This window comes from Ruditapes philippinarum, unplaced genomic scaffold (assembly GCF_026571515.1).
Source record: "Ruditapes philippinarum isolate M1 unplaced genomic scaffold, ASM2657151v2 ctg185_1_1_1_1, whole genome shotgun sequence".
Taxonomy (NCBI): Eukaryota; Metazoa; Mollusca; class Bivalvia; order Venerida; family Veneridae; genus Ruditapes; species Ruditapes philippinarum.
Window position 1 is genome coordinate 144130 of NW_026865847.1, and position 16652 is coordinate 160781.

General features: G+C 32.0%; 1 protein-coding gene across 1 annotated transcript; it reads right to left on the minus strand.

Moving 5' to 3' along the window:
- Positions 1–460: 460 nt before the first annotated feature.
- On the minus strand, positions 461–15863 carry LOC132730539 (threonine-rich protein-like). The gene is made up of 8 exons (XM_060716494.1): positions 15725–15863; positions 13114–13223; positions 10645–10713; positions 5946–6069; positions 5780–5854; positions 4702–5043; positions 1007–1221; positions 461–542 (listed from the first exon to the last, which is right to left on the minus strand). Exons 1-7 carry the CDS (start codon positions 15759–15761, stop codon positions 1013–1015), a joined length of 966 nt encoding a protein of 321 aa, XP_060572477.1. The 5' UTR covers positions 15762–15863; the 3' UTR covers positions 461–542; positions 1007–1012.
- Positions 15864–16652: the final 789 nt, after the last annotated feature.

Below are 16652 nucleotides of genomic sequence, written 5' to 3' on the forward strand. Positions count from 1 at the left end.
AAATTTACGGGTTGGGGAAATTAATATTTTTCCATTGAAATGTTTTGCTTTTGGGTATAGCCCCGAATAAATACTTTTTGGTTTTTTTTTTAGTTTTGTCCCCCTGCCAACAGCATTAACGTAAGTACCCGCGATATTCAGGAACAAATGGTAAACACCCCAAACTGCATAATTGAGTTCATCAGGCGACACAGGTGATATTGATTTTCTAAAGGTTCCAACCCTGTAAATAAATTTTATGACATCAACCCGGGCAGTTTAAAAATTTTTTATTTTTAGAGCAGTAATTTTTAAAGGGTGCATCTAAAAAGGACCCAAATTTTTTCCTCATCAAAAAAGGGGGTTTTACTTAATTTTGGGGCAATGAATCTTGTAAAAAGGTTTAAACCCTCCTTTATTCCTTTTGGGTCTTTTATTATACAAAGTTTTTATTTCTTATTTAAGAAGAACTCGTAGATAATAAATTTAGTATCGTTTTATTTCAATGAGCCTGTGACTTTAAATACAAGCATAACAACATCTGTTTGTCTGAGCAACACAGCCTGCAATGTATTTAAGTAAGACATAAAATATGTTTGACCTTAAACAGATACCCACAGGTGCAATAGCTTAAGAAAATTAAATTTATTGTAAACAAATTATAGCCCAATATCAGGTATTTTGACATGTTGAACTATATCTTAATATATTATACTATGTTTAAAGACTGATTGTTCAAAGTAATGAATTTTTATTTGGAAATTGGTAAATATTCTTTTAAGTTCAACAGTTAATTTTGTACGCACTTTTGTTGCGAAGTAGTTTAATTAGGATCTCTTACTCTTCACACATATAGGTTAAGATCTAACTAGAAACGTTGGATTCGTTTAATTGGCTGTTCTAATGTGTCCGTTCATATACTAATGTGCTATTGAGGTCTTTTTTAACCAGTAAAGCTGTAAAGTCACAACATACCATTTACAGTATCGGTATCACTTTATTTCCAACCAATATAAATACAACTCACATCGATCTAACAGAATTGGCACGTTTTCCTGCATCGAAGTTGGGCGAATGAGTAACCAGCCCCTGAAGCAGGATCACAAAATCCAAACCGTAACATGTCAGCACAAGTTAAAGAAGGATCATCATCATCCTTACACGAATCAGTCGGTGCTGTCACATTTACCTCCGCAACCATAGGTGTCACAGAATCAGGGTTAGTTGTCGTCCAGTCCATTGCTGAAAAATCATTTCTTTTAATTTTACAGTTATTATTGCTTCTATCTATATTTAATTCATTAAAAAAATAAAACGTTACCAAAATAATTATATACAGGAGCCATATTAACATGGCCATCCCCCGCCGAATGTGTTTGCTCATTGGAAGAATATATATGTAGTAGAGCAGAACAATTCAATTTTAAGAGGTCTTTTGGAAATGAAAACTGATGCCGAAGTGATAACAGATTTGAAACCTATGTGAATACTGATGGCTGAAAATAACAAAGGGCAATAAATGAAAAATATTTCAGGGTAGGATATCATTCTTGTGTGCTGCACACCTCCTCAATGAGTTCTATTCATCTATGAAGTTTCAAGTTGATACCTCTAACACTTTTTAAGATAAGCTCCGGACAAAAAGTATGAAAAATAACAAAGGGCAATAACTCAAAAATATAATGAGTAGAATTATCATTCTTGTGCACAGCATTCCTCATCAATAAGATAAATCCACCTATGAAGTTTCCATGTTGACTTCTTAAAGACTTTTTGAGTTATGCTCTACACAGGTAAAAAATAAGGACAATAACTAAAAAATTATGAAGGGTAGAGTTATCACTCTTATGCACTGCACACCTCCTGAGTGAGATATATCCAGCTATGGGCGCATTCCTCCTCAATAAGATCTATCCACCCATGAAGTTTCCATGTTGACATCTCAAAGACTTTTTGAGTTATGCTTCACTCTGGTGAAAAATTAGGTATGAAAAAAGAACAAAGGGCAATAACTCAAAAATTATTAAGGGGAGAGTTATCACTCTTGTGCACTGCACATCTCCTGAGTGAGATATATCCACCCAATGAAGTTTCATATTGATATACCAATGGCTTTTGAGTATTGCTCTGGCAAAAATTAAGTTTGAAAAAGAACAAAGAACAATAACTAAAAAATTATGCGGGATAGAGTTACCATTCTTGTGCACTGAACTCCTCCTCAGTATGATCTATCATCATATGAAGTTTCAAGTTTATACTTCAAACACTTTTTGAGATATGTTCCGGACAAAAATGTCGGACGGAAAGACGGATGTTCTAACAGGAGAGTAATAATGTGGCTACTCTATTGTTCTCTCTATTGTTCTTTTTAGCCACGCAAAAGAAAATAGCCACATAAAAACATTACGGAATGAATGACATCAAAGGGAAAGAACAGTTACCTATTGTCCCTCTAGCCACATAATTACTGTCCTGTGAGTGCGGACGGACGGAAGGATGGACGGACAGAAGGATGGACGGACGTTCTAACGGGATGGTAATTATGTGGCTACTCTATTGTTCTCTCTATTGTTCTTTTATAGCCACGAAAAAGAAAATAGCCACATAAAAGCATTACGGAATGAATGACATCAAAGAGAAAGAACAGTTACATATTTTCCCTCTAGCCACATTATCATTGTACCGTGAGAGCGGAAGAACGGACGGACGGAGACAATTTCTTTATCCCCCGCCGCCTTTCGGCGGGGGATAATTAAACATTGCTTAGGTCATTTTGTGTATGCCAAGTCAACAAAAATATTCTTACCGTAATGCAATTATAATAGCAAGTATAATCAACATGATTAAAAAATTTTATGCACCACTTAAAAGTTAGAGCATACTGGTTTAGTCCGTCCATCCGTCCACCCGTACGTCACTGTCACCACTTTCTTGTCAGACCAAGAACGAATTTAAGGAGGAATAAGTCGTGGTTTATGTAAATTGGTAAGAATATGTCCATGACCAGTAGATGACCTTTCTGATTTTCAGGTCAACAGGTCAAAGAGCAATGTTACCCTAGCATTAAACAGTAGTCCGACCAATAACTACAAGTACAGAACACCTTGTCTTATAGTCCTAAGATTCGGTTTGGGGGGTTGTTCATGAACTGTAGATGATTGCTTTTGATTTTCAGGTCAGTAGATCCAAGGTCAAAAGCACCATGGTCTTGACCACTATAAGCTTGGCTGACTAATAACTTGAAAACTTTAAGGTTGACAGTCATTAAGACCATTTTGTGTAGAGACTGGTCATGGCTGACAGAAAACTCGAGGAAGTTCTGGCGTACTGAGCTAAGATTCAATGTTGAAGTTGGTTATGAGTAGTAAATGACAATGTAGTTTTTGAGGCAAGGCTACAATGGCCTTGACCAGGAAAAGCTTTTCCTAACGAACGCTTTGGCTACCAGTCATACGCTGCAACATAAAAATCAATCATGAGTAGTAGACGAGTTCAATGTCTCAATACGACTTGAAGCTAGTGCGGCTAATAACAACAAGTTTTGTGATGACTCATATAGTTTTTAAGCTTAGAATGTCAAAGGTCAATGTAACTGTGTCATTTAACACTAAAAGCGTGTCGGATCAATAAGGATGATTATGACTAGATGACACCTGTTAATTTGAGATCAACTGAAAGTTTATAGGAATAATATCAGAGCACCTTTTTCTACACAGTCCTTTTGTATAGTGAGAGGTTGTTCATATATAACACTTAGATGACTTATCATCTTTAAATTTCCAGGTCATTAGGTCAAAAGTCTATGTATCAGTGGCACTATGTGTAAATTCCTTGTCCCATCAATCAACCAAGAATATGTAAGTATAAATTCTTTATCCTTCTACTCGTCTTTTGTTTGACAAAAGGAATTGTGAAAAGAATGCAGTGTACAACGATGATAACTCAAAACTTAAAAGATTTAAGGTAGGAGTGCAGTTTCTTAGACTCTGAAATTCATAAATGTTGTGCTTTATCGTCCTTTATCGTTTTTTGGCATATTTTTCAGGATAATAAGTTGAACAGAATATCAACTTGATAGTTAATAATATTAAAAATAAAAAAAAAACTAATGAAATTAGAATGTAAATTATTTATTGAGCATGATATATTCATTATTTCCGAATATAATCCCTGCATGTCAATCCTTATATACATAGATAAATTTTATAATGACTTTTGTATAATCTCAATAAAATCCGATAGAAAAAATATTTTATTGTAAAACTCGTTTTTACTGCAAAACCCGTTGTGATCAAATTGCAATAAAATTATGTCAACGCAACGAGTTTTGCAATAAAGTTATTAGAAAACTCGTTTTTATTGCAAAACTGGTTGTAACAAGGCTCTGTTGTGACATTGCCATCGCCTGTGTTTGATTTAATGTCACAAGGTCAAGGTCACACTTGCATGAAATACTTTACTTATTGTCAGTTTGTGAATTTTTTTAGTTTTTATACAATGAATAAATATTTATAAGGTATTAACAGTGGATTTTTTTATAAATATACATAAGTATGTAAAAATGTCACTGTAACAGCAAATGAAAAGGGGTCGTGAGTTTCCTATGGCCGATATTATTAAATTTTGAGTATGTTATGATAATATCGCGTCTATTTTTATTTTCTTTGTGACGATATGATTAAGAAAAATATACATTTTAGCAATATATAAAGATAATCTTACTTATTGTCAAAGCTGGAATATCTGTCAATGGCGCCATGGAAGTTGCAGCGGGAGTTGTTGTAGTTGACGCCGGCGCCATGGTAGTCGGAGCGGGAGTTGTTGTGATTGGCGCTGGTGCCAGGGTGGATGTAGCTGGGACCTTTGATGTAGCTTCCGGTGCCACTGTGTTTGCCGAAGTAGTAGTAGTGGCGGCAGGTCCAAACGGATTACAAAAACCGCAATACTTTGCGCATTTCTCGTGCGCAATAGCATAAGCCACAGACGTGGTGTCTGTGCAGAAATTATACTTTGATAGTTCAGAACACTTGAATGTTTCACTTTCGTAATTTCGACAGCCATTATCTGTGTTTACGAAAAACATTATTGTCATGAGATCCTGCACAAATAACGAAGGCTTAAGAAAATTGTAAATTAATGATAGATTTTTACTGGAATTTCTACTGGAACTATAAGCTTGTTTCTAGCAAGTCGTTTCAAATAAAGACGATAACTGTCTTGTATAATCTGACTGTTGATAAAATAAAAACATTAATGTAAGAATCTCTGGACGCGTGGGTTCAAACCTCGTCGTGGACAAGTCGTTGAATCCTTTAGCATGAATCTTTATACCCATTGATTAGTACTAGTTGGTTCCAAAGACGTTTCAAAAGAGTGTTTAAGCTCATATATTTCTACACAATCAAACTAACAAACTAAGTTGCACATGTGCAGTATACTTGAAACTTTTTGAGATATACCACGTGGCTTATTAAAACTCTTAAGCTGATGCAATTAGGTATAAATCTGGCGTGATTCACCAAAATAATAATAGGTTAATGCAATAGTACAAAGGAAATATCAACCGTTATCTTAGTTTACAGTAAATATACACATGCAAAGGCATAACAATTTAGCGACAGAAGAAATTAATTGACTTCCTTTTTAGTAAAACTCAAGATAACTGTTATTAAAATACTATGTTTTAACAAATCGAAACATAAAATATCAAACGTTCATTTTACCCATTAATGCGAATAAAATAACAATCAGTGTTATTACGATGAACATTTCTTCAAGAGTTATGATAATTTTATCGTACCGTTTACCGTGGTAGTGGTCATTGATGCTGTTGTGGTCATCGATGCTGGTGTTGTTGTCCGGCTGAAATATTTTGCTGAAATAGAAATGAAATGCAGAATAAAAAACAGCTACGGTATTAGCTGAAACTGGCTGAATTGATAAATAAATATAGAAGATGTACTTACAGCAAGCATTTTCCTCGTGAGCCTGGCAGTTATGAAGAGTGCAGCAATCTCTACAAACAACAGCACCGTGTTCATGAGGTGCTCTTTTTTTACCAACTATCTCATTACGATGCTGCTCACATTCCTACAAAATTAAACTATCATATCGTTGAAATAATTAAAACAATATCAGCATCCTAACTTTGTGACTTTCATATCCATTTAACTAAATCAGACATTGTCAATAAAGTTTAACTTCAATAATATGATTATATAAATACGCGCTTCAGCAATAATCCAGTGTCCTTGATAAATGAAAAGGTAGCATAAGCACAAATCACTAATTCAGACAATAGTTGTACGTCTATTAAAGCCAAACTAGAACGCAGCATAATGTACAATATTTGAAAATAAATACAGACGATTCTTGAAACCATATTACCAGACTTTCATCAATGAATACTAAATATAAATAAAAACGCAGCCTTTAACATATCCAATGTTTTGTAATTATAATGACATTGTATTATAAATATGTGTTCGTTGCACCCGTCTCTTTTTCATTCCGATAAATAGATATTCGCCGACAATTATCGGGCTGACATAGACTTCTGATTTTCATAGGAATAGGGATGGTGATCGATTACTGTCACATATAATCGATTCCTAATAAATTACATGTATACATTTTATATGATTAATTAATAATCGATTATACTGATAAGGCTCTGTAATGGAATACTTTCGATTACTTTGGCATATGTAATCATAATTACGTACTGATTACATTCTATTACATACTTCAATCTGTCAACTTTATTTTTATATCATATATATTATATGTATATATGTGTTTTATATACAGTTTATAAATATATAGTTATATCTTACAATTAACACTTTCTGTGCAAATTTATTTTAACAAATACATATAGACAATAAATTAAATTCAAACGAAGGAAAGAAGAACAAACTATTATCTTTTTTAAAGTAAGTGTAATGTCAAGTTCTTGAATCCTCAAGGACAGATCCTGCACGAATAATATAATATTTAGCTAAGGCACAATTTAGCATGTCACATATATTATATCCTGAACATTGAATGCTATTTAATTTAAGTGTGCCTTCTGATGGAAATGGGTCTGGAATTTCAACTGATTAACTGAATACAAAAGTAAATATTCTTTTTTTTCAGATTTGTATCAATATACCTCTTTCTTGTACTAATACATTAGGAATAGTTATACTCCACATTTCTTATTGAATATTTTAAAAATCGCTTCAAACTGTATACATATGTGTAATAACTTTATGTGTGGAAATTATTTTCGCTCTTTTAACAATTAAGATAAGTACGTTACAATGATAACTGCCCTTGTCGGGTAGAGGCATGGATTTTCAGCTCTCGTTATTTTTCGGAATAGTGTGTTTGTTTTTTTTTTATTTTATTCATTTTTTTTTTTTTTCATTTTACGCCTTTTTCCAACAGTATTTCGGTCATATAGGCGGTCGGAATAATGTGTAAAACAAAAGGAATTTTAGTGATATTTTGTTGATGTTTGGACAACCTTATAATTAATATCATGCTACCGAAAATTGAAAACGAATTTCACTTTTTGTTTACATGTTCACAATATTCTGACCTTCGCAAAAAATATCTTAGACGCTTCTATTATAAATGGCCTACATTACAGAAACTTAGTAATTCATTATTGTCCGAATCTAAAATAATTGTAAGAGATCTTTCTAAATATTTAAATATTTAATTAGAAAATAGTTTTACAGAACTTCAAACTTGTCATTATTATAAATTCATGTTTTACATTGTATTTTAGTGCTCCTTGAAAAGTCCATGTATTCTGCCGTACAAATATGGACTTTTTAGCCGTTGAATATGATGTAATGAAAAAATTAATATTGTCCGAGGCGATGGCCGAGGTGAATATTAATTTTCAGTACACATCACATTATATTCAACAGCTAAAAAGTACATATCTGTTTTATTATATAATTTATAAATAGCTTTTTTATGGCTTATGAAATTTGCCGAAATCGTTATTTTTCAGCTTGTCTACTTTTTCCATAATTTAGCCCTTTCTTTTAAGTGAGCGCATTGGCACGCTAATTCATATTTTTCTTTAAAATGTTAAAAGACAGTAACTGAAATAGACTAATTTGACTCTTATTTACGAGTCATTCAATGTTGTTTTCTGAATAATAATAACAAACTCACGTCATGTTCTCGCGTCAGAATATATTCTGAAAATCTATTTTTAGGGAAAAAACAGTGAATATACTCTGATATTGACCTGTTATTTTTTTACAAAAAGCTGCTTGTTAGGCAATCAGGGAAATGCATTTCAAAGTTATTAAAGTTCACGAGATGAAATAAAATTACATCTTACACAACAAACAGACAAATTTTCTTTTTATTTTATGCTTAAAAACAAGTTAAAACGAAATTTCCATAATTTTAACGTTAATATTAAAACTGTTTCCCCCATTGAGAGCCCCATTTATTCGGAATTTCTCATTAAAAAAAAGAAGTCTTGAGCTGAAAAATAAGTCCGCCAATCAACATTAAATGACGGTGATATTTATTAATTTTATTAAAAAAATATGAATGATCGCTTGTTTTGATAATAAAAACAAACAATTCTTGTAGGAGAAAAAGTCCAACCATCCATCAATATTTCTGTTACTTAGTGCGAATTTATATTAGACCTGGCTTTGTAAATTGTAAGCGGCAGCCATTTTTTAAAGTTGTGTATTTCATGGGAGGAAAATAATTGTGTAAGATTCAGAGGGATATAATTTGGATTTGTTAGTCATACACATTTTTAAAAGAAAGAAAACTTATTTGAGGATTGCAACAGACAAAAAATAAGTGTTGACAGATGTGAAAACATTCAGAAAAGGAGCTAGGAAAATGGAAAACTTGGAAACCTGCTCAAGAACGCTGGGTTGATTTAACTTATTCTTCGAGTTATGGCTGTCAATGCTTTCAATTTTTCATAAAGCATACGGCAGTTATTGCTCGTAGGATACTTTAATATGCCCAACTGTCATCAAGAGCAGTTTTGCATGGGGAAGGAATGTATTTTTGAGACTGTCAAAATGAAACAAAAAAAACGAAATTTGGTGATCGGTATTTCATGAATTTGAATGAATAGAAGTAAGTTTTCTTCTTTTTATTACTTTTGACATTTAAGTTATTTATCAATTTCAATTTTGCTTGTTCTTTAAACAGCCTGACATTGTCAGAATTGTCAGCAAAAATAAAATTGAGGTACCACATGGGGAAAATCTTAAAAAAGTAGTTTCGTCATTGAAAAGAGTGAAATTATATTTTGATAATTTTCACTGTGAAATTACCAAATATAATTTTCACAGATAAATCAGTAATCCACTGAAAAGCATAAAATAAATTATAATATACAAATATGGACTTTTTAGCTGGTGAATATGATGGGATATGTACTAAACAAATCGCCTAGGTCAGTATAAATTTTTCAGTACATATCCCATCATATTCACCAACTATAAAGTCCATATCTGTTTTATAATATAATTTATAAATGTCTGTCAATGCATACGACGAAAATAAAAAATTGTGCTAAATTTCAGCTTGTTTACTTTTTCCCTATCTTTTAAATGGGCGCATTGGCTTGTTAGCTAATCAGGGAAAGGCATTTCAAAGCTATTTATAGATTATATAATAAAACATATTATATTGTATGTTTAACGCAATAAAATTATTTGAGTTTGAGTCAGACTGTCACGCGCCTTTACAATTAAAACACTATCAGCCCGCTTGGACAAGTAAAAAATTGTCAACACGCTCAAATAATTAAGATATTGTTAGCACATTTCCACAATAAAGACATTGTCTGCTCGCTTCAGCAATCGAAACATTGTCAAAACTTTTTAACAATAAATACACTGTCAGCTCGCTGGAACATTGTCAGGTCGCTTGAACAATTTAGATACATGTATTGTCAATACTTTTGAACAATTTAGACATTGTCAGCGCGCTTCAACATGTTAAACTTTAACGATAAAACATCGTCAATACACTCAGAACATTGTCTATATGTTTCAACAATTAACACATTGTCAGCAGGGTCTTGCCAGGACACTTCAACATGATCGTACTGGGGATAGATGTTAGAACACAGTAAAAGTTAATGGTACTCCACTGAGGTTTTATTTTTGACATGATGGGACTGAAAATATTTTTTCCAGATAAATGTACCATTTGATGTAGGATACCACTAATCTTTGTGCAAAATTGCAGATCATTCGCGCACTTCGTTTTTCAAGAATAATTATTCAAATTGTAAAAAAATGACCCAAAATGAAAAGCGTCGAAACGCTTTTCACTCAAATCGGGCTAAGAAAAGCATAAAAATACGATTTTCAATTTGTTTCAAAGTGTATTTCTTTGCATATATATTTCTGTTTAAAGAGCCCCAGCTCATTAATGTAAGAAATTTAAATTTTATGTTTTTAGGCTTTTATACATCAGTGGAGTCCCTTTAAGATGTCATACCAAATAAATGAATAAATAAAATAGCGGTGAAAATTCCATGAAGATTATAAATTCTTGGCACACAACAGACAACAATGCATAAATATTTTCGTTGTACAGCTGCAGTACACAGAAAAATGACTTGCTAAAAGCAAGAAACATGTATCTATACACCAAAGTTATACTCACATGTGCAGGTTTACACGTGTAGAGAAACAAATATTCGTTGTGTATGAAATGCACTTCTGTCACACATGACTGTAATACAAACATACAAAAAGAACCCGTCATTATAAGCAATTTAATGTCGACTACTTATTTTGTAAGTGTTTAATAAATACTGGTATTTGTCATTTCCATTTCCGGTTTATAAATATTATCATATAACGTAACCTGCTATTGTTATAGTACTGTTTCTATTGTAGTTATTGGAGAGGTCATCAGACCTCTCCATAGTGTTCAGACTGATTGCTGGCAGCATCCATTTTTGCGTATCTGATTATAGTAAACGAGTCTCATTTTAAGCGTAAAATCATTAGGAACAGTCTACAAAAATTGTTTTGCGCATGCCCCATTTCAAAATACGGCTTAACTTAAACGAAAAATTAACATCGAAGTGAACAAATCGGTACATAGAAAAATTGGAAAAAATCATTTACGTTACTTAGCACTACGTGGATGTTTCATTCCGTTTAATCTTTTAAACTATATAAATCGATTACCGTATTGTTTTCTGAATAACGTTTTACTATTTCATGTTCCGATAAATAGTAACAGTGAACATTATAGCTACAATATCACCATGCACTATTATATGACCGAGTGAACCGTGTATTGAACCGGTATGACTAAATAACGCAACGGAGATTTTTTGGCGCAAATGGCACAAATTTTACCTCAAGTTTGATTTTCTTCTAATATTGTGGTTGGAGGCATGTAGCTTTATATACTGTTTATTCCAATAAACAGTATATAACAGTATAACAGTATATAACAGTATATAAATAACACATGGGTTTGTGGGTAACAGTAAAAATATCATCCCGAGGAAAATACTGTTACCCGAGGCGTAGCCGAGGGTAACAGTATTTTTACGAGGGATGATATTTTTACTGTTACTCACAAACCCATGTGTTATTTATTTTATTACCCCGAACAAAAATACTGAGATGATCTGAAATTGTCAACTAAATCTAACTGTAACAAAAATAAACCAAGAGTAACAATAACTAAACTGTCCTTACCTTTTAAGTTTTAAGTGTAATTTACTGTAGGCCTACTTGAGAAGTTTTCTTTTTCTTTTATTCTTTAAGCAAGTGATGATATTTACAAATCATAAACATACAATAAGCTAGGTTTTATTTAGGAAACAAAACACTAACCCATTTACACGGTTATGATCTGTGAAATCTGTTCCTTCTGTTTCCAGAATATTCTTAGCACGGTTTTTGACAAAATAACGATGATATCCTTAGTCCACCATATCTGTAACGTTTCACTGATTAAATTTGTTAAATAATCCTTTGTTGCATGTTTAAATCGTCTGCATGTTCCAGTTTGACACATAATTATTTACATTGCAATTGCTTCCGTTGAAAACGGATGTTCACTTTTTGACTTTTCAACCAAAAGGTATTTTATACGCGAAAAGCACACCAGGGTGCACACAACTAAATTTTATGAGTGTCATAGTGACTCCCGAGGAGAAATTGATGTCCTATCGGGGTTTAACGTTGAAAATAAGAATGAATCGAGAAAAAATGGCGGCCATTTTATTTCATTTTATTTAGGAAATAGACCACGTGACCCGTTAAAAATACTGTTACCTATGTAACAGTACAAAATTCTTAGTCACGTGGTACACTTGCATTAACAGTAAAAATAACTCCCAGAGGGCTATGGGAAATAAGCATTACGAAAAAAGTGAGGGGTAATAATATATACTGTTTATTCCAATCAAATGATATAAACATTTTTTAAAATACTTTATACCCGTTTTGGAAAATGTAGAGGAAATGTTTCCTTATACTTAACAAAACAGTAACCGAAAATTTGCTTATTGAACTTTACAAGAAACTTTTATTTTGATACTACTTTTAAAATATATATACTTTTCCTACAAAGGAAACTGAATTTAAAATACAAATGTAAATAATATATTTCATTAATTTTAGTAATTTTACAATTTTTTTGTAGAAAAAAAAGTATCCCTAATGCGCCAAGAAAAAAGTCCATTTCTCCGGCATATAATCTTTCAAAACATTAAAAAAGATGAAGTGTAAAACAAACTTTCATTGCAATATATATAATCAATTCTATTTTGTTAAATAATTGTTATTTATTACCATTCTTTTATGCCATATAATATCCCCAAATATTTTCGAATTAAACAAATCTTTCACAGCATCAAAAATACCTCTCGCATGCTTCTTTTTAAAGAAGCAAACTTTGTATCTCTTGTCATTAATGTCACTCGGTGAACCAGTGAAATAGACTTATAGGTTGCAAATAACCTGTAAGTGCACGCTTACATACTGGTCGAGTATTTCGTTGTTGTTGTTTTTTTTTATCTGTAAGCCAGTTACTCACGTTGATTTTTCCGGACTGAATTCTTAAGTATAAGGATATTGCCTGATAATAAAACACAGAAATTCCTACCTCTCCATGGCAAAGATGATATACCATACACTCCCTTGGGTCTCTGACATAATGGTCACATTTCTTGCACAGTCTCGTTCCACCATGAGGTGCTGGAACCCCTAATATCACTGATAAAAATGCGAACATGTTAAAAAAATAATATATAAAACTGTACAACGGAGTTTTAGTTCTAATCCTAAGCGAAACGCATTTAGGAGTTCATTTCTTATGTCAACAATATTACAAAACCCAGGGTGGTCGAGGATTGGTTTACTAGTATTTTGAAACGTAACAAATGCTACAAATGATAAAAAATGTACAAATTGTAAAACTAGCCATACAAAATACTAGTATTTTATTATTTCTAGTGGAAGGATGAAAATTGTGTCTATTTTTGTTAAATCGTGTAGTAATACATGACAGGTCATTGAATAAGAGAATGAATTAATCAAATGTGTCTATTGAAAATTGACCTTTATGATAAAGGTAAGATTTCCATTTATGAAAATGTACAATCAGTACATTATATAGAATGACATCATTGACAATATCAGGCTATGTTCTTTACTTAACTTAGGAAACAGATTTACATTTTGAGTGCATTGTTGTAGAATAATTCGCAGCTCGATTTCAAATGCGCAGGAATATTTATATAATCACAAAGGCCAATAGGAAATTACAAAGAATTTTGAACGGTACACGATAGTTATTATTATACTTTTATAAAAATTAAAGCCAAGTGTAGATAGGCCATTCAAAAAAAGTAAAGATATAAAATTGTCTGACATTTGTCCCCCAAGGATGACATTGACATTATACCGGAAAAAAAACGCTGGCATGGTATCTGTATATCACTTTGTTGAGTTAAATGTACGTGCCAAATTTGAATAATCCTTTAAAAAATACAGCATTTATAGAACAGACATGTAATTTCTTATATTTGACCTTCAATTTTGACTTTCACTTCATCACAATAGCACAACGCCGTGGAAGTATAAGAAACGTTCAAAGGGTATAGGACTAGAGGGCACAAGAAATTATCTGACTGTGGATTGCAGGGAAGACCAGCGGCTGCACGGGTTCTTGCACATAATCTTGCTCGTGTGAACACCTGTGTGGTAAAATGTTTTAGAGAACAAACGAACTTGCCAAACATTTGACCTCCAACTGTGATATTTCACCTTGTGGAGCACACATGGTATCTTCTAAACATTGCCTTCTTGAGATGATAATTTTAGCCCAGTTTGATGAAACTGTTCAAGGATTATAGAAGTTTTTGTAGAACAGACTCGCTGACATTTTACCTCTAAATTTGATCTTGACCTTTTGATGGCATAATCGTGACATAAATTCTGCACATCAACAAATCTTGAAACAAGCAAAAAAAGTGCTTATTTTTTCAGAATTATTCTTTGAATGTAACATGTACTACCGATGTTGAATTGTTAAATGGATTTGCAGAGGTTTAAACAATAAGGCAGTCAATAGTATAAAGTATGATATAAATCTGTATATAGATGGTTTAAATGTCTCTTTTTCTCCTGTCCTAAACCTTCTATGGATTTTTAGAATAACTGCCATCTGTTAATTCTTTATACCGGTAATGCAAATTATATGATGTGCATCTTGCTTAAGTTCAAAATTGGTTTTGATTTAATTTTGCTGCACATAATTATAATTTGGATTATTAATATTTATAATAGAGGCATGTGTTATCAGGTATAAACATAGTCAAGTTGGTATAAATAATTTTAATACACCTGGCCCATTGATATCTCCCCTACTCTGACTTTTTATTTGAATAACAATAGTTTTAACCACAAACATTGACATGTGCTCTTTTGTAACCAAATAGGTTATAGTAAAATTCTTATTGTATTCACTAATATGATTATTAGAATTAGACAGGTCAGGGATCTATGCATTAAGATTATGTGTCACCTAGGTATTAGTGTTAAAAATAAATCTGGACAAGAAACATTAATGTTAAATCAACACTAACCATTGTCCACCTGTCCATCATCCACAGCTTATCAATCTTCACTTTATTAGAATGCTTACACAAATGTTGAATGTTTTCATGTCATGCCAAACCAGACAATTTCTTCATACAGACCTCACATTATAACATGATATTGTTCTTAATGACTAAATAAGCATAATTATTTACGAGCCTTTTACTTGCATACAAACACAGAAAAGTAAGATGAATAAGCAAATAATTAAAACAAATTTAGCAGCTATTTAAAATAACTTTGTTAATTTTTTTACATCGTATCAAAAATCTGCAAAAAAAGGCATTTTTGTTCTTAAAAGCTATACTTTTTCAATATTATAAAACAAAATTAAATAACATCTGAATTTTTTAAACTTTTTAAATATTTTTCAAAAACAACAAAACTCTTTGCCACAATATCTATAATAAGATATACATCAGTTTTGCATAAAAAACGGTCAGCATATTTGTCGCCATATTGGATTCTGAAACGCTGTTATAGCAATATTTGGTAAGATTTGAACTTTTGTAAAGGAGAGACTTAATGGAGTAAGTTTCAGATTTGGAAGAAAAATATGATAAATTGTCTAACATACAGGTATAAAAGTAATTGAAATAAGAAATAAAACTTACAGCACGACAAAATGACGAAAATTCCTGCGAAAATCATCTTAACGTTCGCCCCAAATGGTCTTTTCTTTGTGAAATACTAATGCGACCTTCCGGTCACTTTTGTCACAGATAAATGATATATAACTGACACTTGTTATCTTTCTTCTAGCCTGACATAATTTAAGTCAAAGGGTTATTTGTTTAAAGTAATCATTAAGGTCATTAAGGTCATTGAAACATTTTACAGCGTTCAAACATTTTGTCTGGCTAAAATTTAAGCGTTTACTAGTTCCAAGCGTACAATATCAAGATGCAATGTTGAGCCAATAGAATAGGATTTGCATAATAGCAGTTTGACTCAAATATTGCAAGGTCGTCTTGAAGTACTACAAATACGGAAACAAGCACGAGGTATAAGTCGTATCAACACTTTGGTGGACTTTGCCTTCATATAAAACTTTTTGTGGTCAATGAGTTAAAAAAAAACAGCAACAACAAAACAGAATATATTTGTCATTCTACAATATTTAATTTAGACACTGTTTTGCATTATAACAAATATATCAATATTTGTATATGTGTGTAGTATGTAAATGCTCATTAATTAAGATTCAGAAATGAATGTAAATGATTTTAGAAAGTTTATACATCACTGAAAAAAGTTTTGAAAATCTTCATAACAAAAAACTTACTGGTGTTCACTTGTGAAACATCTTCTGTGTGATTTAGATTTTTATGATGCTTTGTTAATGCAATGTGTGGGTAACTCTGATAACTTTTTATGTATTGTAAAAAAAAGATTAACAGATCAATTCGTACAGAATTGGTCGTGTATATTAGATAACTCGAGTAGAGCTCATTTTTTAAGCAAAAATTCGACCATACCTTAATTTTATTCATGCGAAAAAAATCTGTAGTAGTGTAACAAGGTTAAGAGTATCATCTCATA